This window comes from Phyllobates terribilis, unplaced genomic scaffold (assembly GCF_046119375.1).
Source record: "Phyllobates terribilis strain yellow unplaced genomic scaffold, ASM4611937v1 Scaffold_1__5_contigs__length_1240528914, whole genome shotgun sequence".
Classification (NCBI taxonomy): domain Eukaryota; kingdom Metazoa; phylum Chordata; class Amphibia; order Anura; family Dendrobatidae; genus Phyllobates; species Phyllobates terribilis.
In genome coordinates, this window is record NW_027362761.1 from 902,175,080 (window position 1) to 902,200,036 (window position 24,957).

Sequence of the window (24,957 nt, forward strand, 5' to 3'; positions counted from 1 at the left end):
CAGCAGAGAGCTGACTGGAGGAGGATGAGAGACAGAAATCCACTGCCATCCTGAGAGCTTAGTTTGTGGTGTTCCAGAAACTGAGTACCGGAGAAATGTGTACCTGATCCCATGACATCTGTTAGAGGGAAAGAATTACTTTAGGGGGACTACTTAGGTTGGATGCAGAATTGGGTTCTCCCCCCCCCCGCACCCCTCAAGGCATCCAATAGGATAGCAGGAGGCCCTCCACATCACATCGGGCTAAAAATATGCTCTAGGTGACAAGTCCAGCATCGGCCTCCCAGCTAACGGACGATCAGCTGTCCTCTTCCTCGACCAGGTTTCGGTCGGTAAGTCCTGAGCTGACACAACATGTCAGAGAAGAGAGGAATTATATTCCCAAGGACCCCTCAATACTTCCGCCATTCCCCGGGCCCTACTACTCCGTCCCCCGGCCCTCATCCTCCTCATCTTCATGAAGAAAAATGGCGGGCTCATATTCAATGCGCCTACCGAGATCGGCCGGTACCTACCCGGCAGCAGCAGGGAATTTTCCTATTGGTTCCAGACTTTTGATCATTGTGATAGACCCCATCACAGTAATCAAAAGCCCAATAATTAGTAAATCATCCCCCGTGTAATCCCCTTAGTCAGATAAAAATTATAAAATAAAAATGTTCTAATTTCTTTCATTCTTAGCCGTTAGGGTTGGAGGGTTTTTTTTTTTAACTTTTGAAAAAAAAAACTATGACAATGTTATGAAAACTGGTGTTAAGCGCAAGTGCTCGCTACTCGTGTTTGCATCGGGTGCTCGGGTATGCACCAAGTATCATGGGTGCTCGAGTAACATGTTCAAGTCCCCACCCCGCATGTTTTGTGGCTGATAGACACCCCAAAAAACCCCCATGTGTATGGCAGGCAATCCCCTGGGGTTTTTTTGGTGGAAACTCTACTTGGACAACCCCTTCTCAATTGCTATATTCCTCCCTTATAAAATATAAACAGAGGATACTCAGCTCACATTCTGGCACAGATCCATCCATGACTTGTACTGGATCTCCTAGGCTTTGTGTGATTTTATGTCACAAATCTTGCAGCTGATCAGCAGTCACTTTATGCTGACTTTGTTCGGCTGTAAGTGACATTCAGAAGAAGTCTGAGAGCAGCAGCAGCATTCCCTTCTTCCGGGAGATCCAGTGCCATCATCGCTGCAATGGCACCAGCACCTGAGGCTAGTATAGGAGGTTTGTGGTCAACTCGTTTAAAAACCCTTGGTTCTCAAGAACGGCAAAATAATAAACAGGTAAATTGCAAAGTTTCTTGTTTTTGATAACACTTTGCAATTTTACCCATTTAGGGTGACGTTTTTGTAGGAAATTAATTGTATGATCTACTCGCCAATCCTTGCATCCTTCAGAGAAAGAATGGCATGTTCAGTATTGTCAGAGATGGACTTTGTATAGGTAACTCTTTACCATTAGAAGAACTACTATACATGAGCCTAAACCAGATATTTGGGCCTTGCACTTCAGGACCACCATTTATATAGGGTCTATATTACTTTTTGTTGCTATGGCAGTTCCTCAGCAGTTTTAATTTACAGCCAAGATAAATTTTTAATGAAAGTTATATACATTTGTCAAAGATTGTCTAAGAAGCAAGGACAGCAATATTTCAGAAAGTGGTATAAAATGTGTTATCAGTATGAAAAGTCCTTAGCGGTAGATTAATGGATAAACTGAGTGATGGCAGGAAAACATTAACAGCTATACACCTTGTATTAGTCAGCAATGTCTGAAAACAGCTAAAAATTCTGCTAACCATGCTGTGCAGCACTTAGAGGTATACTACAGCTCGTTCATCAAATACATACTATACTAGGCTCATGTTATCATTTATCTAAAAGTGCTCCATCGCATACCTTCCCCCCACCTAATCTATTTATGCATTTTCTTGAAACACCTAAATCTGATATTTTAATCTGAAGTCTAACAAATTTAAAGGGCTTGCCCATCTTCACAGTAAAATGGTCCGAAGGCTTAATCTGCTTGAAGTTAGAAAATCTATATTACTCCCTGTTGCTTCTCTGTCACCTCAGCGATGGTCTCTGTTCACATAATTGCAGTAGTGATGACCGAATTACAGCACGTGACCTCTGCAGACAATCAGTAAGCTCAGCCGTCATACCAAGTTAAACTGCACAATACCACTTAGCCAAGTGATTGGCTGTAGAGGTCATGTTCTGTAGAAGTGACAACACCTCTGCAGCCATGTCAACAAAGAGCAATGGAGAGTCAGCACTATGGTGGCAGACATTTGCTTACAGGTATTTTTAGGTTGATCAAGCTTTTGCACCATGTTACTGTTAAACTGAATGGTTGAAAGTGTGCTACATGTATAGTAGCAACCATGTAAGGAAAATCCAAAAATCCTTTATTTAGAAAATATTTAAAATGTGAATGTATAATAAATCAGATGAATAGTCACAACCCCTTGGGGGAGGTATAGATAACAGACGCATTTCAGACGCACAGGTCCTTAATCATTGTGTGTCCTTGTATCATTGTGTATGTACAGTAGGCTACAGGTGGGAATGTATGTTACACTAGATGGGACATTGCTGACCCCAACAAATATTAGGGTGCCATGCACGACAGATCTGTGTTGTATGGATACATAATGCACTGTTAGTACATATATTTGGGTCCACCCTAAACCTTGTTGTCTTGTAAGGGGGTGGAGAGAAAATGTAGAACATCAACATTCTATGGCACTCACAACCTAATGTCGCCATCTACTGAAAGCACTGAGTAGGCCGGAACTAAAAGATGGCTGAAGTATTTCCTGAGGGAAGAATTTGAAAGGAAAACCTGGTCAAGTGCCACCTGTGGCACAGTTATAAAATATAAAAGCAAAGTTAGCACTTTGGAGGGCGACTGAGGAGTGGCTGGAGACCAGGGCAGGTGAGACGTCATTGGTCAAGTACTGAAGCCCAGACTGTGCCGGTCAAGACCCAAAGCCCAGTCTTCATCAGTCAAGACCCGACATCTGGTCGGGCACAGATCATTGGGTGAGGCCGGACGTCTGCTGTGGTTTCAAGAAGACCCGAGTGAACTGGGCCGTTACGTCCTGTGTAGGCGTACAGTACAGGGTGTGGGTTGTGGCCGCGCTTCAGAAGGGAAAGAGGGCGGCCAGTGTGATGAACACACAAGGAACTAAGTGACTCAAGGAAGTACTGGTGACCCCAGTTAGTGCCCGTTTAACAATTAAAGGTGCTTGAATAGCGTATTAAGGCGACGGGTCTATTGTTGACAGTGACACCCGTTAAGCTAGGATAGAAAGACATTAATCGTTGTTTAACTGAGAAATAGCTGGTTAGAATAAGATATAGCATTTGTGATACTACTGATATTGTCATTGTACATGGCTAACACTGTGCTTGTTTCCATATACCTGAATAACCATCAGTTCCTATAATTAGACTTTCATTCTGTGGTAGGAAAAAAATTGCTTTGGTTGACTACGTCCGCGTCATCATTATCTGCGTTGTTGCATCCCAGTAAGCTGTTCATAGGCTTTTGGATTTTAAATACTGTATATTACATTGCATGCCGTATTATATAGCTACCATTTGAGGGCACATTGACTGCCTTTGCTTCTATAATGTGAAACCATAGGAGAGGAATGAGGAATGATTGTTCTCGGCTATATGGTGGCAGAAGGTACCCAATGCTTCATCAATCACAATTTTAGTGAGAAAATATAAAATTATTATTGACATTGAACCCTTTTGCTAAGTAACAATTTTGTTTTTCATGAAAGTTTGTAAAGAAATAGACGGAGGAGTTGGACCATGTGACACAGACATGACAGCACCATCTTGGTTTATTTCATATTAACAATTTTATCAAAATCCATATCCATGTGCACTTTCATGGAACATTAAAAAAACAACTCATACTGTGTACAAAAATATGCTATTTATACACTAACCGGCCTTTGAATAAAAGCTCAGTTTTTAAGTCACTTTTTGGTATCAAGAAACTTCAAATTAAGGCTGCATTAAAACTGTGGTTGAAGGGAGGATTGCCAGAAGCTTACCTCCGACGTATGCCACTGTATAGCCATACAGTGACATCCATCAACCACAGGCTTCCGTGGTAAAAAACATAATGTGAGGTATACTTTTTGCATAATGCCTCTGTATCTAATAGCCTAGTCTATACAGGAAATAAAAAAAAGTATACCAGCCTGGTGGGAACCAAAAATACATGCTTTTGGTCTTCTTCAGGTTTCGGGTGAATGGGTGCTTCTGGATACAGTTGATGCAAGATCATGGAGATTTCTTGGCATCTACACCAAACTGGCTCTGTAAACGCAGTGTGAATGCAGCCTTCATGAATACACTGGTACAAGTGAGTGTTTTTTGTGAACGGCATTAGACCATATACTAAAGGAATTACAACAATCTACAATATATCTTCAAGGTGCAAAATAACAGAGTACATATAAAGAGCTCACAATACATACATACACACAATGATGAAATGATTGGTCAAGAGAACATAACATTCAGTGAAGCTTCAGGATGAAAGTTATATATTTTACTATTTATTGCTTCAGGAAAATATTTTTTCTTAGTAGAGAAAAAACTTGTACAATGTCTCAAAATCAACCTAAGTCTTAATTTTTTTTAGCCCCAATACTTCTATAGATTAATTGCTGAATCTGCAAGAAATCCAAAAAAAAGTCTGGGATTTCTTCTCAAGTCATTCCCAACATTAGAAAGGGTCCTGACCTTTTCCAAAACAAGTAATCTATACTGTGGCGGCTTAATACGTCTGCATTTCAGAGTCCGTGTGCAGACTACAATTTCCACACTGACAGCGGCCCTCCTGATCCAAACTATCAGCTTCGTATATGCATATTAGGCTGTTAGTTTCAACCATGAAATGCAGTAGTCCTTGTTCCAGCCAGTGGCACCACTGGTGAACATCTCCCCCTTCAAGAGTGGTAAGCACCTTAAGAAACCTAGGAAAAAACAAAAAGACTATGGGGCACATTTATGTAAGACCTGGTCTTAATGAAAAATTAACAGGAGTTAAAAGAGGTATTCCCATCTCCAAGATCCTATCCCAATATGTAGAAGGTGTAATAATAATAATATTAGCAAATACCGCCAATTAGAAATGTAGTATAGTTTTTATAATTCACCATGTTGCTTACCTCATGTGCAGGGCCTTAGGTATCCACGGTTACGACCATTGATATAGTGACAGCTAGTTTCAAGTGGTTGTAACCATGGATACCAAAGCTACTGCAATGCTCAGCACATGGGGTAAGCGATATAGCGAATCAGAAGAACTACACTACATTTCTAATTGAAGGTATGTGCTAATATTATTATTATTATTATTATTATTATTACACCTACTACATATTTGGACAGGATCTTGAAGATGAGAATACCCCTTTAAGTATGACAAATTTATTAAAAGGCAACGGCCTCTAAATAAGTTTGTTGCATCTTTTCTGTTCATGTGCGAGCATAGCAATGCTATATAGGCTGGTGTAGATTTACTTTATTACTTTCAATTTTTACTGGTGTAAATTACACTTATTTTGTTGGGCCGCAGAATGATCCACACCTCTAGCTAAGCCCTGGCCACTTTTTTTTTTTTTTTAAAGTGCTGAGAGCAGAGCAAAATGAAAAAAAGTCGCAAATTCTTGAGCAAATCAAATGTGCTCCAAAATTTGCCACTTTTTTTCCTAACAGAATTCTGGCTCAAGTTGGAGAATAAAAGTCCCCCTATTCTCTTTGCAAGATGATTCTGAAAAATCACCATGTGTTATTTGCACAAATCCAAAAGTCTTTTTGTTTGTTATTAGTCCATTTCTTAAAAGTCAAAAGGTAGTGAAGTGTGAAATTGTGCAACCAATGATAAAAATGACAAGTGTTAAATAAGAGTTAAATAAACCATGCACACCACAGTAAGATAACATACAGTAAAGGACGCCCTGCCACTTCCAGCATCCTCCTCTTGTATGGCAGGAAGTAACCTGGATATTTGGGTGACATGGATTAAACGAGGTCTTACTTCTTAAAGCCTATTAAACTTATTCTAATTTATAAAGAAAAAAATTCTAAAAAAAATCCATAGACATATATATAAATTAGAATCATTCAGCTGTATTCATACATAACAATATGTGATAACAGGAATATAATATATTGGAGTCTTTTAATTTTTTTATAGTACCTCTAAAGATACGTAAACCTCAGAAGCTAAAAGTAAATGTTCACCTTAGAACACCATTCTACAATTTACAGTATATATGAAATAAAAACTTGGGTAACTTTGTAAATACATTGCATTACATATATTGTATTGATCTTAATAGAAAAGCTGGCATTAGAGGTGCAGAGCTGCCGTTACAATTCCATGGGCTTCAGAGCTGAAATCCGACAAAAGCCCCAGTTGGATCAGTGCATGGACTGCATTCCTTTCTAGTGATTTACAGCCTGGGAAATCTAACCTTTACACCAGGTACTGTACAGTAATCTTCTTAAAAAGAATAAACTTTTGCCACTCCATTAAAGAAGATCAGCAAAGCTCTGTTCCTGCACTTATGCCCTCCGTTGATAGTATACATTAGGCCACGGTCCCACTATCAGTATTCAGTCAGTATTTTTTCTAAGGAGTGGGAGCCAAAACCAGGAGTGGGTGATAGAAACAAGTCACCAATTCTGCATTTATTATACCTTTTCTCTGATTGTTCCTCACCTGGTTTTGGCTCCCATGCCTGAGAAAAAATACTGACCGAATTAACTTGTGCATCTGGTGTGCAACCACCTTTGTAATCAAAGATATAAATGTTTGGTCCAGTTCATTATGTACAGTAGCATCTTCTTAAGATAAGAAGGTATTCCTTTGGTTGAGAATTATTTTTTTTCCTTTTTGGTCCTTTCATTGGTGCATTTAGGTGCATTTTTCAACATCTTCCCCCGTCTTCTGAACTCTGGAATAGGTTTTACATGAAGATTTGAAGCAACTAGGAGGCCAAGAAATGGGCCAGGAGAAGCTGCATGGGATGCAACCCTGAATGTTCTTCTCAAAGAAGGCAAATACAGGAAACCACCATGTTCGAGAAAGAAGATTGGTTGCGGTTGAGGTCTTCAATCCCTGAAAGAGGGAAAAATTCATATTATTCTTTATCAAAACAGGCGCTTGTACTAGGCGCTCCTATATTGTGGATCTGTAGCACAGAGCCGGTTATGGGCCCCTATTGTAATCTTGTGTGATAACTGTATGCCAAGAGACAAGCAGTATGTTCTAAATTAGCTTTTATTATATTAATTCATCAAGCAGTATTTTTTTCCTACTTGCAACGTTTTTTATTTTCTTTTTAAAGTAAAAATACTACAAGAATTGAATGGAGTTTTTTAACATGAATTTTGGAGAGGATTCTGCATAAACATCTTCAAATACTCAAAGTTTCCAAATTATTTCGCCTATAGTCCTGATTTTATTTGCCATCTTTAGACATATATTTTTTTTTTTAGCCAAAACGTTCTGCATTAAAAATATCTGAGTGACTATACAAAGTTTCTTTTCCCTTACATAATGCCCAAAAATAGTGGCATATTTCAGTACATTTTATATTATAAACCAACTTTCCCTATAAACCTTTGATCTAGACAAGTGGGCTGGTCAGGATGCCCGATTAATATACAGAGCATACTTTTTACCAGCAATGGTAAGTTTTGAGGAACGGAATGCAAATATTACAATGTTTTTGAACATACTGTATATAATAAAAGTACAAAATGCTTTTGTCCTACACTGTATAAAACGGTTCTCCGAATAATAAATTAGAAACTTCAGATTCAGGACTAAAGTACAAACAGATGTTATCACGTGTTGTGACAATGTTCCAGAGTAACGTTATGTGCTACAGCAGCACGTCAAAATACACTGACTACAAAACGGCAAAGGAACAGTGCCCGTCACTGGGAATTACAATTTACTGCCACCTGAGGCTAAAGTTGGCTAAAGCAGCTGCAAAAAACGGTCTACGGAAATAATGGCATAGCAAGTGCACCAGCATCAGTTGTAAGAGATGGCCCCTGCTGCTGTAATAAACCTGCAAGTCCATGGTGCAAGTCATAGAGCGCTGCTGTCCCCCTGACCAAGTAGCACAGTATGCCACGCCTAATGTTATACCCACAAAGCTGGGCAAAGCTGGCATGTCACTGGGCGCTGTACATTTCCCACATGTAAAAAAAAAGCTCCATAGTGCATCCCAAGCGTATTGAAGAAGTCAATAGTTAAATAAAATACATCGGTTTCTAGCTAAGGAGTCAGTAACGATATTGTAAAGCAGAGCACTCAGAATGACTGATAAAAACTGGGAATTCATTTAAAAGGTTAACAAGTTTTATTAAAATAAAGCTTAAAAGGGGGTTGTCCCTTTACAGTTAATGTTTGTCCCTGAGTGCAGTTTGCTATTAAAAAAAAAGCAAACTGTACTATTACCTTCCCCAGCTCTACTGCCAAGTCTACTGCTCTCGGTATTTGGCATTGGCCGTGGTGCTGAAATCAAATCACATTAACAGCGAGTTGTTGATGTGATGTCGGCACATTGATCACATCAATGTAGCGTTTCAAATATGTCAACCAGTGAGCTCAGCAGCTCTGGCAGTATAGACGGAGTGCCCCACTCAGAGCCGCTGAGCCCACTAATTGGCTGCTGCACTGACAACGTCAATGCTGCAGCCAATATAAGATGCTGGGAGCAACAGTGAAGACACAGGGGAGATGGACACAGGGGAGGCGAGTACAGCTTGATCTATTTTTTTTTGTCTTTTTTTAAAAGCAAACTGCGCTCAGGTATAAACAGTAACTGAAAGAGGACAACCCCTTTAATCATGGTGTATTGAAAATGTATATATGAATGAAAAATTAGTGTGTATGAAAAAAAAATGCATTTCTTCCATTCAAAAGGCTGCAAAACCTAGTAATATTCACAGCTGAATATTTGTTACAATATATAAATGTAAATAAGAAAAAAAAAATGGGGACAGGGTACAAGATTACTGTTAATGATACATAACAACAGTTTAACCCTATTGTAGCCGTATTGGTGCATCTGGGAGAGGGTACTTTCCCTGAGCACCAAGATATGCCAACTCATATTACATATAATCAAAATGGAGAGAAAAAAGAGTTTTTTTTGTAGGCGTAAAAAATTACAATTTTATTACATCATTATTAAAAATATACAAGACAATAAAGATAATATGAATTAAAATTGCGTATAGATGGCAGCAATGGTCACTGGTGAAAAGGCCAATGATCACATCCCCAAAGTCACAGATTATATCTGAAAATTCCTAAGGGCAGCTAGATAATGAATTGTTCAAGGGAATGGGTAGTAAGGAATTTTGTATTTGTAAATAGACTATTTACCATAAATACCAGACAGACCCAAATGTATAACCCATGTAATATAGCAATGCTACCTGCCAATAAGAGGGATTAGTATAGGAGAAGTGTATGATAACAAATCATCTAACCCAGTAAGGGGCCAGGAGTAAACCAGTGATACAAGGTGCGCAAAGGCAGCCCCCCAACGCGCGTTTCGCAGCCCGCAACGGCCGCTTCCTCAAGGGGAATGAGGAGGAATGGGAGAGCGGAGCTCTTATCGGCCATAGTGTCGGTCACGTGTGGCCTCACGTGACCGATCACCTGATCTGTAAATAGGCTTAGCCTGGTGCTTGTAAATGGCGCATGCGCCGCTACCCCCCGCCCCAGGACGCGCGCCCACGCCGTCAGGAGCTAGTGCCCAGGCGCGGGCGCACGGCACAAAAAGTAGCCAGGCGCCAGTGCGCCCACCAGCCCTGCACAGACAGCTGAGCGCGCAAACCACGACGGAGAGAGCGGGGCACGCGCACAGCACCTAATGCATGCAAGTGATGCGCCCCCTGGGCCATATTCTTTAGTGGGAATATCCGGAGCCGGATCAGATGGGGGTTGTAGTCTTCCGAGTGGCTGTGACCCGGTCCGTGCCCAGGGTGTCAAACTCAGTTGTATGTGGCAGTCCTTACTGATGTTACTAAAGTTCTTTATGTCGACTACGCCACCCGTTGTATTGCGGTCACTATGGCCGCCGCTGCAGCAGGGTCCGCTGAGGCTGATGGTGTAGGTGCAGCTTGTGATGGTATAACCCCCAACGGGAGGGGTATAGCCTCAGGGGGTCAGGTGCAGAGGATGGGGGTTGTGGTGGTGCAGCATAGATGTTAAATGAAGACAGAGTCGGGTTGTGCAGTTTAGGGTATTTACTCACTGCTGATGTTCTGGTCACTCCAGCTTCAAGTGACCACCCGAGCCGTGCTGCGTCCACCAGGTCCTGGATCCAGCCAACCCCCAAACAAGTCCGGAGCGTGACCCTGAGCTCTCCTTCTGTCCTTTCCTCTGGCCGTCCCCACTAGTGATCCACCCAGGTCCAGCTCCCTCGGGCCTTCTGTTGGGAGACCCTTGGCCTTGGGTTCCCTGACCCTCCACGTGGTATGCCTTCGGGGTGGATGTGGTGGGTGGCCGTGGCAGACACTGCCCACGGCCTCCGGTCTCTGGCTAGGGTGTGCTTTTGCCCCCACCAGCTTGGGATCCGGTACCCTTTTGCCAACTCTTCACCCGCTGATGGACTTTGGGTTCTCAGAGTTCCTTTTCTGTTTCCCCCTCTGGGTCTTTCTGGCTTTCTCCTCTCTCTCTCTGGGGCTTCTCTGCTCCTCTTCCTCTGACTTCTCTGCAAAGACTCACAGACTGACTGACTGTGGCTGACTGACCCTGTTCTTTGATGGTGCCCACCTTATATACACCCTCTATGTGTGAGCTCAGGCGACCAGCACCCAATGAGCTCCTATCTTTACCCAGGCTGCTCCCCCTATCTGCCCCTACACTACTGGGATGTACCACCCCCCTCCCACTCCAGCCAGGAACAGACTCGGTCATACCTGCACATTTCTAAGTGGGAGTACCGTCGGTCTGCTCCTCGGAAATGGGATGTGTGTAGTGCATGCAGCCTACCGAGCTCAGGTCCACACTCCATCCTTACCCGGGAGTGGAATATCACACCTCTGGGTTGAGGTGCAATACCCCTGTAGCAGCCGAATCCTCAGGGTGCTACATTCCCCCCTGGTAAATCACAGCACGTCCTCGGGCTGTAAGAACAAAACACCACAAAACATACAAATTTTTGCATAAACATATAAAACATATAAAACAACATATATTAGCATAAAACTTTTCATATAAAACATTCTCGTCGCCTCTGGCTCCTCCTCCGGTCACTGTGCAACGTGTGACCGGGTTAAGTGCGACAGTCTTTTCTTGAAAAATGGTTTTCCTATAAAACCGGTAGGGGGCGCTTTAGGACGCGCAACTATATACAAAAGGGGTAGTGGCCGCTCTCAGTCCTCGGCCAGGTATTAGGGAGGAATGACCGCTCTCAGTCCTCGGTCAGTGGGAATAGGGAAATACGGGTAACAGTTCACACTTGCTGGTCCCAACGGGGACTATATTTAGCAACAGTAACAGTTTCAGTTCACGGTGCCCCGACGGGCAACTATATACAGCTTCTGCTTCGCTGTACTTAACGACGGCGTCCTCCTGCTCTTGCTTTATGGTTACCTTTGGCTTCAGACCCGTCCGGGTCCTCTTGCTCTTCCTCCTCACACCGCAGCTCCTCCTCCGTCAGGCGATGCACATGGAGGGCGTAGGGTCCTTTGGCACACTTGTGCCGGGTGAAGGTGACCTCGTCCCCGATGTAAAGGTCACGACCTCTGTGTCCCTCCGGTAGGTGGGACTCAACGTCTCTCCTGGTCACGAAGACGTCGCCTAGGGTGCGGTGGTCTCGGATGAAGCCCCACCCATGCTGCATGTTAAACTTTATCACAGTCCCGGTGGTGCGGGGACTATGCGCTGCACGGGGGTCTCTCCTGGCCCGGCTCTTCTGCTCCGCGCTCCTTATTTGAGCTTGCTGTTCCCGGACCCGCCTCTCTCTCCGCTCCCTCTCAAAGACCTCGAGCTGTTGGCGGCAGCACTCAGCATGCTCCGCTGCAGCTGCCCGAGTCTCCTGAGTGAACCCCATGAGATCTTCTCCGGTGGGGTCCCACTCAAACTGCGCTTCTGCTAGCGGGGGCGAGATCCTCTTTACGGGCTTTGGAGCCGGGATCAGGGGCTCGTCTAGGGCTCTCTCTTTCCGGAGTCGGGGATGGTGAAACTCCGGTGGCCATATAAATGGCTGCCCATCCGGGCACGTGTGCTGGGCGTACAGGTCCTCTCCCAGATGCGGCACTCTTGGTCTTATGGGCGCGGTGGTGTTAGCGCCCGGGTTGCCCGGGCCTTGCGGCCAGGCCTGGGGTATCTGGAAGGTAAAGGGCACTGTAAGGACGGCGGCGCCCTGGGCTACTTGGCCCTGCGACCAGGCCGGGGGCTCCGCGGAGGTAGGGGGCGCTGTTGGTATTGCGGCGCCCGGGGGTACTAGGCCTTGCGACCAGGCTGGTGGTACTTCCTGCTTGGTCACGCTCGGGGTCGAGGCGTGTGACGTCACAGGGGTCGCGGCTCCCGTTTGAGGCCTAGTCTGCGGCGGTGACGTTGCAGCGACGGGCACGGCAGGATAGACTTCGGGCTCTGCGACGGGGAGCTGGGGCAGGTACGCGGTTTCCCGGTTTGGGGTATAGACGTCCCCTTTACCTGCCTCCACTCGTTCGGCTCCCTTCTCGGCGCCGTCTCCGGCCTTCAATCCTCCCGCGCCATCCTCAGAGGCGGTCTGTTTCCTCGTCTCGGGTGGCGTGCTCCGCTGACAGGTCTCGGTCTGCTGGGCCATCTCACGGCTCCACTCCGCCAACGTCTCTCGCTGCACCCGGGCCATCCTCCTTGCGAGGCCCTCCAGAGCGGTCTGTGCACACTCCCGGTCTCGGGGGAGCTATGCTAGGACCTCCACTAGTCCTAGTGGGGTCGTTGTTTCCAGCAGGCTCCTGACCAACGGGTCGGTGCTGCTCTGCTCTCCTACTGTTGTCTCCAGCAGGCTCCTGGCCAACGGGCCGGTGCTGCTCTGCTCTCCCTCCTCTGTTTCTAGCAGGCTCCTGGCCAACGGGCCGGTGCTGCTCTGCTTTCTCGCCATCTCCGGGTAAGCTCCTCCGATATTCTTCTCCAGGCTTCTTGCCTCCGGGTGCGCTCGCTCTAGACTGCTCCAGGCGACACCCATCTTTGTTCTTTTCTTTCGTCTCCTCCCACTTCGAGGGCGGTCCCGGGGCCACTTGGTGACTGTCAGCTCCAGGGGCTGTTCTTTCACGCTGACAGACACCTCTAGCATCACAGTCTCTGTTGGTGGGGGCGGTTTCCACTTTTGGCGCCATTTTCGGTCCTGGCCCACGATGGGAGGTGGCCTCTCGCCACCCTCTGGCACGCCCATAATGGCGTCCGCTCTTCCAAGGCGGGAAACCTTTGGAAATGGCGGGAATCGCTTCCCAGTGGCGGGAAACTCTGCAGATGGCGGGAGAACGCTGTTAATGGCGGACAACCGGCGGGAATCGACCTGTGATGGAGTCCGATGGCGGGGACCCTCCGGAACCGGCAGGAGACTTCTTTTTGAGGTAAACTTGCACTTTTCTTCAGGCACGCAGTACCCGGGTGTTGCGGGCACGTAATCCTGCCGACTACGCCAAAGTTGACGCGCCCCCTGGGCCATATTCTTTAGTGGGAATATCCGGAGCCGGATCAGATGGGGGTTGTAGTCTTCCGAGTGGCTGTGACCCGGTCCGTGCCCAGGGTGTCAAACTCAGTTGTATGTGGCAGTCCTTACTGATGTTACTAAAGTTCTTTATGTCGACTACGCCACCCGTTGTATTGCGGTCACTATGGCCGCCGCTGCAGCAGGGTCCGCTGAGGCTGATGGTGTAGGTGCAGCTTGTGATGGTATAACCCCCAACGGGAGGGGTATAGCCTCAGGGGGTCAGGTGCAGAGGATGGGGGTTGTGGTGGTGCAGCATAGATGTTAAATGAAGACAGAGTCGGGTTGTGCAGTTTAGGGTATTTACTCACTGCTGATGTTCCGGTCACTCCAGCTTCAAGTGACCACCCGAGTCGTGCTGCGTCCACCAGGTCCTGGATCCAGCCAACCCCCAAACAAGTCCGGAGCGTGACCCTGAGCTCTCCTTCTGTCCTTTCCTCTGGCCGTCCCCACTAGTGATCCACCCAGGTCCAGCTCCCTCGGGCCTTCTGTTGGGAGACCCTTGGCCTTGGGTTCCCTGACCCTCCACGTGGTATGCCTTCGGGGTGGATGTGGTGGGTGGCCGTGGCAGACACTGCCCACGGCCTCCGGTCTCTGGCTAGGGTGTGCTTTTGCCCCCACCAGCTTGGGATCCGGTACCCTTTTGCCAACTCTTCACCCGCTGATGGACTTTGGGTTCTCAGAGTTCCTTTTCTGTTTCCCCCTCTGGGTCTTTCTGGCTTTCTCCTCTCTCTCTCTGGGGCTTCTCTGCTCCTCTTCCTCTGACTTCTCTGCAAAGACTCACAGACTGACTGACTGTGGCTGACTGACCCTGTTCTTTGATGGTGCCCACCTTATATACACCCTCTATGTGTGAGCTCAGGCGACCAGCACCCAATGAGCTCCTATCTTTACCCAGGCTGCTCCCCCTATCTGCCCCTACACTACTGGGATGTACCACCCCCCTCCCACTCCAGCCAGGAACAGACTCGGTCGTACCTGCACATTTCTAAGTGGGAGTACCGTCGGTCTGCTCCTCGGAAATGGGATGTGTGTAGTGCATGCAGCCTACCGAGCTCAGGTCCACACTCCATCCTTACCCGGGAGTGGAATATCACACCTCTGGGTTGAGGTGCAATACCCCTGTAGCAGCCGAATCCTCAGGGTGCTACATTCCCCCCTGGTAAATCACAGCACGTCCTCGGGCTGTAAGAACAAAACACCACAAAACATACAAATTTTTGCATAAACATATAAAACATATAAAACAACATATATTAGCATAAAACTTTTCATATAAAACATTCTCGTCGCCTCTGGCTCCTCCTCCGGTCACTGTGCAACGTGTGACCGGGTTAAGTGCGACAGTCTTTTCTTGAAAAATGGTTTTCCTATAAAACCGGTAGGGGGCGCTTTAGGACGCGCAACTATATACAAAAGGGGTAGTGGCCGCTCTCAGTCCTCGGCCAGGTATTAGGGAGGAATGACCGCTCTCAGTCCTCGGTCAGTGGGAATAGGGAAATACGGGTAACAGTTCACACTTGCTGGTCCCAACGGGGACTATATTTAGCAACAGTAACAGTTTCAGTTCACGGTGCCCCGACGGGCAACTATATACAGCTTCTGCTTCGCTGTACTTAACGACGGCGTCCTCCTGCTCTTGCTTTATGGTTACCTTTGGCTTCAGACCCGTCCGGGTCCTCTTGCTCTTCCTCCTCACACCGCAGCTCCTCCTCCGTCAGGCGATGCACATGGAGGGCGTAGGGTCCTTTGGCACACTTGTGCCGGGTGAAGGTGACCTCGTCCCCGATGTAAAGGTCACGACCTCTGTGTCCCTCCGGTAGGTGGGACTCAACGTCTCTCCTGGTCACGAAGACGTCGCCTAGGGTGCGGTGGTCTCGGATGAAGCCCCACCCATGCTGCATGTTAAACTTTATCACAGTCCCGGTGGTGCGGGGACTATGCGCTGCACGGGGGTCTCTCCTGGCCCGGCTCTTCTGCTCCGCGCTCCTTATTTGAGCTTGCTGTTCCCGGACCCGCCTCTCTCTCCGCTCCCTCTCAAAGACCTCGAGCTGTTGGCGGCAGCACTCAGCATGCTCCGCTGCAGCTGCCCGAGTCTCCTGAGTGAACCCCATGAGATCTTCTCCGGTGGGGTCCCACTCAAACTGCGCTTCTGCTAGCGGGGGCGAGATCCTCTTTACGGGCTTTGGAGCCGGGATCAGGGGCTCGTCTAGGGCTCTCTCTTTCCGGAGTCGGGGATGGTGAAACTCCGGTGGCCATATAAATGGCTGCCCATCCGGGCACGTGTGCTGGGCGTACAGGTCCTCTCCCAGATGCGGCACTCTTGGTCTTATGGGCGCGGTGGTGTTAGCGCCCGGGTTGCCCGGGCCTTGCGGCCAGGCCTGGGGTATCTGGAAGGTAAAGGGCACTGTAAGGACGGCGGCGCCCTGGGCTACTTGGCCCTGCGACCAGGCCGGGGGCTCCGCGGAGGTAGGGGGCGCTGTTGGTATTGCGGCGCCCGGGGGTACTAGGCCTTGCGACCAGGCTGGTGGTACTTCCTGCTTGGTCACGCTCGGGGTCGAGGCGTGTGACGTCACAGGGGTCGCGGCTCCCGTTTGAGGCCTAGTCTGCGGCGGTGACGTTGCAGCGACGGGCACGGCAGGATAGACTTCGGGCTCTGCGACGGGGAGCTGGGGCAGGTACGCGGTTTCCCGGTTTGGGGTATAGACGTCCCCTTTACCTGCCTCCACTCGTTCGGCTCCCTTCTCGGCGCCGTCTCCGGCCTTCAATCCTCCCGCGCCATCCTCAGAGGCGGTCTGTTTCCTCGTCTCGGGTGGCGTGCTCCGCTGACAGGTCTCGGTCTGCTGGGCCATCTCACGGCTCCACTCCGCCAACGTCTCTCGCTGCACCCGGGCCATCCTCCTTGCGAGGCCCTCCAGAGCGGTCTGTGCACACTCCCGGTCTCGGGGGAGCTATGCTAGGACCTCCACTAGTCCTAGTGGGGTCGTTGTTTCCAGCAGGCTCCTGACCAACGGGTCGGTGCTGCTCTGCTCTCCTACTGTTGTCTCCAGCAGGCTCCTGGCCAACGGGCCGGTGCTGCTCTGCTCTCCCTCCTCTGTTTCTAGCAGGCTCCTGGCCAACGGGCCGGTGCTGCTCTGCTTTCTCGCCATCTCCGGGTAAGCTCCTCCGATATTCTTCTCCAGGCTTCTTGCCTCCGGGTGCGCTCGCTCTAGACTGCTCCAGGCGACACCCATCTTTGTTCTTTTCTTTCGTCTCCTCCCACTTCGAGGGCGGTCCCGGGGCCACTTGGTGACTGTCAGCTCCAGGGGCTGTTCTTTCACGCTGACAGACACCTCTAGCATCACAGTCTCTGTTGGTGGGGGCGGTTTCCACTTTTGGCGCCATTTTCGGTCCTGGCCCACGATGGGAGGTGGCCTCTCGCCACCCTCTGGCACGCCCATAATGGCGTCCGCTCTTCCAAGGCGGGAAACCTTTGGAAATGGCGGGAATCGCTTCCCAGTGGCGGGAAACTCTGCAGATGGCGGGAGAACGCTGTTAATGGCGGACAACCGGCGGGAATCGACCTGTGATGGAGTCCGATGGCGGGGACCCTCCGGAACCGGCAGGAGACTTCTTTTTGAGGTAAACTTGCACTTTTCTTCAGGCACGCAGTACCCGGGTGTTGCGGGCACGTAATCCTGCCGACTACGCCAAAGTTGACGCGCCCCCTGGGCCATATTCTTTAGTGGGAATATCCGGAGCCGGATCAGATGGGGGTTGTAGTCTTCCGAGTGGCTGTGACCCGGTCCGTGCCCAGGGTGTCAAACTCAGTTGTATGTGGCAGTCCTTACTGATGTTACTAAAGTTCTTTATGTCGACTACGCCACCCGTTGTATTGCGGTCACTATGGCCGCCGCTGCAGCAGGGTCCGCTGAGGCTGATGGTGTAGGTGCAGCTTGTGATGGTATAACCCCCAACGGGAGGGGTATAGCCTCAGGGGGTCAGGTGCAGAGGATGGGGGTTGTGGTGGTGCAGCATAGATGTTAAATGAAGACAGAGTCGGGTTGTGCAGTTTAGGGTATTTACTCACTGCTGATGTTCCGGTCACTCCAGCTTCAAGTGACCACCCGAGTCGTGCTGCGTCCACCAGGTCCTGGATCCAGCCAACCCCCAAACAAGTCCGGAGCGTGACCCTGAGCTCTCCTTCTGTCCTTTCCTCTGGCCGTCCCCACTAGTGATCCACCCAGGTCCAGCTCCCTCGGGCCTTCTGTTGGGAGACCCTTGGCCTTGGGTTCCCTGACCCTCCACGTGGTATGCCTTCGGGGTGGATGTGGTGGGTGGCCGTGGCAGACACTGCCCACGGCCTCCGGTCTCTGGCTAGGGTGTGCTTTTGCCCCCACCAGCTTGGGATCCGGTACCCTTTTGCCAACTCTTCACCCGCTGATGGACTTTGGGTTCTCAGAGTTCCTTTTCTGTTTCCCCCTCTGGGTCTTTCTGGCTTTCTCCTCTCTCTCTCTGGGGCTTCTCTGCTCCTCTTCCTCTGACTTCTCTGCAAAGACTCACAGACTGACTGACTGTGGCTGACTGACCCTGTTCTTTGATGGTGCCCACCTTATATACACCCTCTATGTGTGAGCTCAGGCGACCAGCACCCAATGAGCTCCTATCTTTACCCAGGCTGCTCCCCCTATCTGCCCCTACACTACTGGGATGTACCACCCCCCTCCCACTCCAGCCAGGAACAGACTCGGTCGTACCTGCACATTTCTAAGTGGGAGTACCGTCGGTCTGCTCCTCGGAAATGGGATGTGTGTAGTGCATGCAGCCTACCGAGCTCAGGTCCACACTCCATCCTTACCCGGGAGTGGAATATCACACCTCTGGGTTGAGGTGCAATACCCCTGTAGCAGCCGAATCCTCAGGGTGCTACACAAGCAGATCCAAAGAATACAGTGCGCTCAGCTTCTGAGTCAGGAGACAACGTCCACATAAATAAACAGTATGTACAGTATCTTAGTGCAGCATATAAGATGTTCAGGTTAGACAATAATTTTCTCATGTCGCACTTTGAATGATCCATCCACAATCCTGATGCAGCACATAAGATGTTCAAGTTAAAGCAGTGAAGGTCTCATGTCGCACTTTAGATGATCGATCCATCAGCATATATAGTCCAGGCCAATCATGAATACATGTCATTCGACACAGAGGACCCAATTCTCCGGGCATACAATAAAAACTAAGACAAACAAAAATTAATAAAAGTAGGGAATAGCCTCATATAAGCATAAAAAACACACATGATGCCAATGCGCAAAAGATATATGAAACACAAAGCAGAGAAAGGGGGAATGAATACAGAGGAAACTACATTGATTTAGGAGTCACAATGATTTCACAAAAATGAGGAAAACGACAGGGACTCGTTAAGGCCATGGGGAGATAAAGTGCTTTAACTTGAACATCTTATGTGCTGCATCAGGACTGTGGATGGATCATTCAAAGTGCGACATGAGAAAATTATTGTCTAACCTGAACATCCTATATGCTGCACTAAGATACTGTACATACTGTTTATTTATGTGGACGTTGTCTCCTGACTCAGAAGCTGAGCGCACTGTATTCTTTGGATCTGCTTGCATGCATTAGGTGCTGTGCGCGTGCCCCGCTCTCTCCGTCGTGGTTCGTGCGCTCAGCTGTCTGTGCGGGGCTGGTGCGCACGCTGGCACCTGGCTACTTTTTGTGCCGTGCGCCCGCGCCTGCGCACTAGCTCCTGACGGCGTGGGTGCGCGTCCTGGGGCGGGGGGTAGCGGCGCATGCGCCATTTACAAGCACCAGGCTAAGCCTATTTACAGATCAGGTGATCGGTCACGTGAGGCCACATGTGACCGACACTATGGCCGATAAGAGCTCCGCTCTCCCATTCCTCCTCATTTCCCTTGAGGAAGCGGCCGTTGCGGGCTATGAAACGCGCGTCGGGGGGGCTGCCTTTGCGCACCTTGTATCACTGGTTTACTCCTGGCCCCTTACTGGGTAAGATGATTTGTTATCATACACGTCTGCTATACTAATCCCTCTTATTGGCAGGTAGCATTGCTATATTACATGGGTTATACATTTGGGTCTGTCTGGTATTTATGGTAAATAGTCTATTTACAAATACAAAATTCCTTACTACCCATTCCCTTGAACAATTCATTATCTAGCTGCCCTTAGGAATTTTCAGATATAATCTGTGACTTTGGGGATGTGATCATTGGCCTTTTCACCAGTGACCATTGCTGCCATCTATACGCAATTTTAATTCATATTATCTTTATTGTCTTGTATATTTTTAATAATGATGTAATAAAATTGTAATTTTTTACGCCTACAAAAAAACTCTTTTTTCTCTCCATTTTGATTATGTTAATGATACATGTATAATTTAATTAATCAATTTAAAAAAGACACGATAATACAATATCAAATACCAGGAAAAAAATAAAAACAAATCAGATTTATATTAAAGCATGATGCATCAAAAAGAGACAAAAACTACAGTATTAAAAACATGATAAAGCACATGAAAAAAAAAAAGAGCACTCAAAAATGTAAAGAAAAAAACGCAAGTAACGTAATTTACCTTACGGTACAGAAATGCTGCAGAAAAATATGCATCGAAAACTCACCAAAAGCTCATCGTGGGAAGGAAGCCTAAAGATATGGTAAGGTAAATAGGGTTTCCATTCATTGACAGATGGGCGCTTGAAAAACTGAACAAAAAACACACAGACACACACATTACATTTCTTCTTACCTTCTCATTAGCCATGGCATGATACCACCAGAAAAGTCTAGTGGTTATAAAATAAGCCACAATTACATCCACGGTGTAATGCTCATGTCCTACTAAAATGCAGATGACTCCTGAAGCGCTCAGAAGCCAGCAGAATATGTGAAACCACCAGAAGTGCCGAGGAGAATCTGTAAAACAAAATCACCATGAAAACCACCAAGTCTAAAGGCTTCAGCTTTAAGTCTGTGCCACATTCAGAGTTCACCCATTTACATCCCCAATTGCTGAGATGGTTTGCATAGCGAGTTAGACATTTTAGGTTGTCTACATCAGTGAATTGACTTCAGAATAACTTGGCTACCTAACTGTCAAAACCTTAGATTCATTAATAACATTTCTTCTATAAAGAACTTGCTAAGTGTCTGGATATTATGTTCAACCAAGTAGTAGTGCAGAAAACTTGGCCAAGAACACAACCGTGTCTGCTGTTCCTGATTCTGTACACTCATTGCAACATCATCATAGTCTTGCTCGTAATAAAACGTTCCCTCATAATCAGATTTTATAATCCTCTTCTAATGGGTTACAATTCATACTCACTGGCACATAAACTAAAATGAAAACTCAGTCATTCGATAATATGATACACATTCACTCGAAACGCAGGTTTGACGGGAGCCAGAATTGTCAGGTTCAGTCAACTCTGATCTACAATTCTCGTTGCTGGGTCCTTGCATTAAAGAACTGGTTTAGCGACCCCTGCGCTTGTAGCACTGCATCGTAGGGAACAAATTCTATGGTCACCTGTGAATTTCTTTCCCTAACAGAATAGTTGCTCTGCAGAACTAATGAGTCAAGTGTACATGAAGGGGCCAATTCATGAAACAGTTTTCATCAGAATTCTGACATAAAACTGCTTAAAGTGTTGCAAATGTTTTGGGCAACTCGTAGTTGTCCCCAAATTTTGTGACTTATTTTTACTCTCGCCCAAGCCAGGTCTGCCCACTTTGTTGAAAGGTGTAAATGACTCGCCCCCTGGGCCGCGTTTGCGCACGTGTGTGGGTTACCCGGAACCAGGTCTCTGGGGGGTTGTAGTCTCCGTGGCGGCGACCCGGTCCCGTGGCTCAGGGTGGTCAAACCAGTGGCAGTCTATTTATGGGATTTTTATGGTTAATTGTCCGACTATGCCACCCGTGGATTGCGGTCAGCGCGGACCGCCGCTGCAAGGCAGACCGCTGGGGCCGATGGTGTGTGCAGCTGAGGTAGTGTGACTCCCCACGGGAAGAGTGGAGCCCCAGGGCAGTGTAGTAGATGATGGGAGTGATGGTGCGAGCGTTCCAGCACTAGTAGTGCTGGCGCGGCGATGAAGCACAGAGACGTGGGATTGCAGTTCAAAGGCTTTACTCACAGTTCTTTATATTCCAAATCACTTCGGTACCGGTAGTGACTGCCCAAGCCGTGCTGCGTCCACCAGGCAAGGGGCTCGGTCAACCCCCAGGCAATTCCAGAGTGTGGCACAGGACTCCCTTCACAGGCCTTCTCTTGGGATGTTGGATGTCCACTTCCCTGACCCTATGTGGCATGCCTTTCTAGTAGGTGTAGTGAGGGGTCGCACCAAGATGTGATCACGACCGCCGGTCCTTGGCTGAGGATTAGTCGCCTCCACCAACTTGGGATCCGGTACCCTGTTCTGCCAACCCGTCACCCACAATTTCCTGGGCCTTTGGGGTTCCTTCTGTCTTCGTGTCTCTGGGCCTCTCTTAGTGTTCCGTTCCTTTCTTCCTCTCCTTTCTGTTCCTCTCTGCTGGTCCTGTCCTCTCTGCTGTTTCTGGCCTTCACTCCAGGCCTGCCTCGTGGAGCTGGGCCCAGGCTGAGCCACAGCTCCCTGTCAGCCCTCTCTGGCTGAGCTCCTTCTGTCACTGAACTAACTACTGTCCTAAGATGGTGCCCACCTTATATACCTCCTTCTCTGTGTATGAGCCCAGGTGACTTGCAACCAATGGGCTCCTACCTATGCCCAGAAACCCAACCTCTATCTGCTCCTACATCACTGGGTTTTCCTCGCCCCTCCCCACTCCAGCCAGGGACAGATGCTGTCGTGCTTGAACTTCTGTCTAGTGGGAGCACCGTTGAGCTGTCCCTCGGAAATGGGGTGTGTGTGATGCATGCAGCTTACTGAGTCTTGGTCCACACTCCATCCTTAACCGGGAGTGGAATATCACACCTCTGGTTGAGGTGCAATACCCCTGTAGCGACCGAACCCTCGGGGCGCTACATAAACATCTGTGTGAGATGGTTTATTGGATCCTGCATTCAGCAGGGGGTCAGACACGAGGACCCTGGAGGTCCCTTTCAACACTTAGATTGCACACAGGTGGACTTACATTCTATGAATCTAAGTGTCACATGGTCTGTCAGTATATACACACGCCTTTTCTGAAAGATCACAGAGGCTGCAACACCAATAAGCAAGAGGAACCACTAACCAAACAACAATATGAAGACAAAAGATATCTCCAAACAAGTCAGGGACAAAAATTGTTGAGAGGAGTAAGTCAGGGCTGGGTTCTTAAAAAAAAAAAAAATAAAAAAAAATAAAAAATCCCAATCTTTGATGATCCCCGGAGCACTATCAAATTCATTACCATTAAATGGAAAGAACATGGTACTTGAACAAACTTGCCAAGAGAGGGCCTCCCACCAAAACTCTCAGCCTGGGATAGAAGGCATTAATCAGAGAGGCAGAAAAGAGACCAAAAGGTAACACTGAAGGAGCTGCAGAGTTCCCAAGCAGAGACTGGAGTATCTGTCCATATGACCACAATAAGCCATACACTCCATAGAGGTGGCCAGAAAAAAGCCTTAACTTAACTTACACACAAAAATTGTAAGGCTCGTCTTGAGTTTGCCAAAAGACATGTGGGAGGCTCCCCAAATACATGGAGGAAGGTGCTGTGGTCAGAGGAGACAAAAATTGAACTTTCTGACCACCAAGGTAAATGCTATTGTAGAACGAGCTAAAAAGCTTGTAACAGAACTTCAACATGACGTTTCAAGGATGGAGCGAGACTGCCATCTACTGGCCAGAGACAGTCAAGCGGAACCAAAATACACAAAGGAAGTTGCAGGCAGGGGAGATTCAGAGGCTGGACCCGATCAGGTGACTTCCAGGAAGGAGTTCAGAGAGATAAGAGGCCAGCGCGCCAAACCTGAGGGGTCTTTGGCGCCAAGCAGCAGAGAGGAGCAGACGTGCTCCCTGCGTCCTGAGAAACCCCGTGTGACAGGCCAAATCCAGAGGCCTGAGAGGTGCTCCAGCCGGGCACCGGTAAAAGAGCTCCGGATCCCTCACAGTTGTGACTCGAGTGCTGTGCCTGCTGAGGATACTAGGAACCTGATCGCTGTGCTGAGTGAGTTCGCGGAACCCGACGTCGGCCGCCGACAGACGAGGCCTGGACCCCCCTATCCAAGGCTCGAGAGACTGCCCCCAACAGCCAAGCAGAGAGGAGCTGCATACGTGAGCAGGGCCGTCACTTCCACTGCTCACCCACGGTACCGGGGACAATTGGGTTTAAGTACTCAGGTTGGGAGGGGAACGGTTGGGGCTAAAGTAGCACAACGTGATTTAATTGAATTCATCCGGAAAGAGACTCACGGCCTAGCGGGAATAACCGGTGACCCCCGCTAGGGCCAAATTCACGGTTAAAGAACTTGTGTGGTGCTTCTCATGCTTGAGGGCATCACCTTACTTTAAGAGACTGCGCCTTACTTTAAGAGACTGCGCCTTACTTTAAGAGACTGCGCCTTATTTTAAGAGACTGCGCCTTATTTTGAGAAATTTCGTATTTTTCTGATATTTCAAACCACTGTTCATTACCCTTGTTGCTAATCCCTTGTTTCAGTATACCTGTTGTATAAAACTGTTTACAAACATTTCTGACTGTTCTCGCCTTGTGTCTCTGTGCGTTGCATTCCGGCACCTGCATTACATTTGGCGTAGTCGGCAGGATGCAACATTCAGACGCAGAGATGGCGGATCAGTCTATGGCTGGGTCCGGCCGGAGCCATATACCCCTGGGGGCTATGCTCAGCCATCTTCCCAAGTTTACAGGGGATGGCATGTCACTTTGGGACTGGGCAGAAAGACTGAGAAGTATGCTACGTATGTATCCCCTTGACCCTCTAGCCCAGGCGGAGTTGGCCCTCCTAACCCTTGATGGAGAGGCCCGACAGACTGTGATGTACCGCCCACCTGGGGACCGTGACACCGTGGATAAAGTGATAAAAATTCTAGAGGACATGCACGGTGACACTACAGATTTGGGACACTTGCGCTTACGGTTGTTTCAGCGGGTCCAAGGGGAAAATGAGACAGTAAATCAGTATGTTAATGCATTACAGGAAGTGACGGCCCATATCACTAAGAA

At 48.1% G+C, this 24,957-nt stretch overlaps 1 protein-coding gene across 1 annotated transcript in view; it reads right to left on the reverse strand.

Annotated features, from left to right (window-relative positions):
• Nucleotides 1–6,913: 6,913 nt before the first annotated feature.
• LOC141171892 (phosphatidylcholine:ceramide cholinephosphotransferase 2-like) overlaps nucleotides 6,914–24,957 on the reverse strand; it is a 36,234-nt gene continuing 18,190 nt past the window's right edge. Inside the window, exons 4-5 of the mRNA XM_073655529.1 lie at nucleotides 20,555–20,721; nucleotides 6,914–7,166 (exon numbers count right to left, since the gene is read on the reverse strand). Of these exons, the coding sequence (XP_073511630.1) occupies nucleotides 6,963–7,166; nucleotides 20,555–20,721 (371 nt within the window). The 3' untranslated portion in view covers nucleotides 6,914–6,962. The remainder of the gene's footprint in view (nucleotides 7,167–20,554; nucleotides 20,722–24,957) is intronic.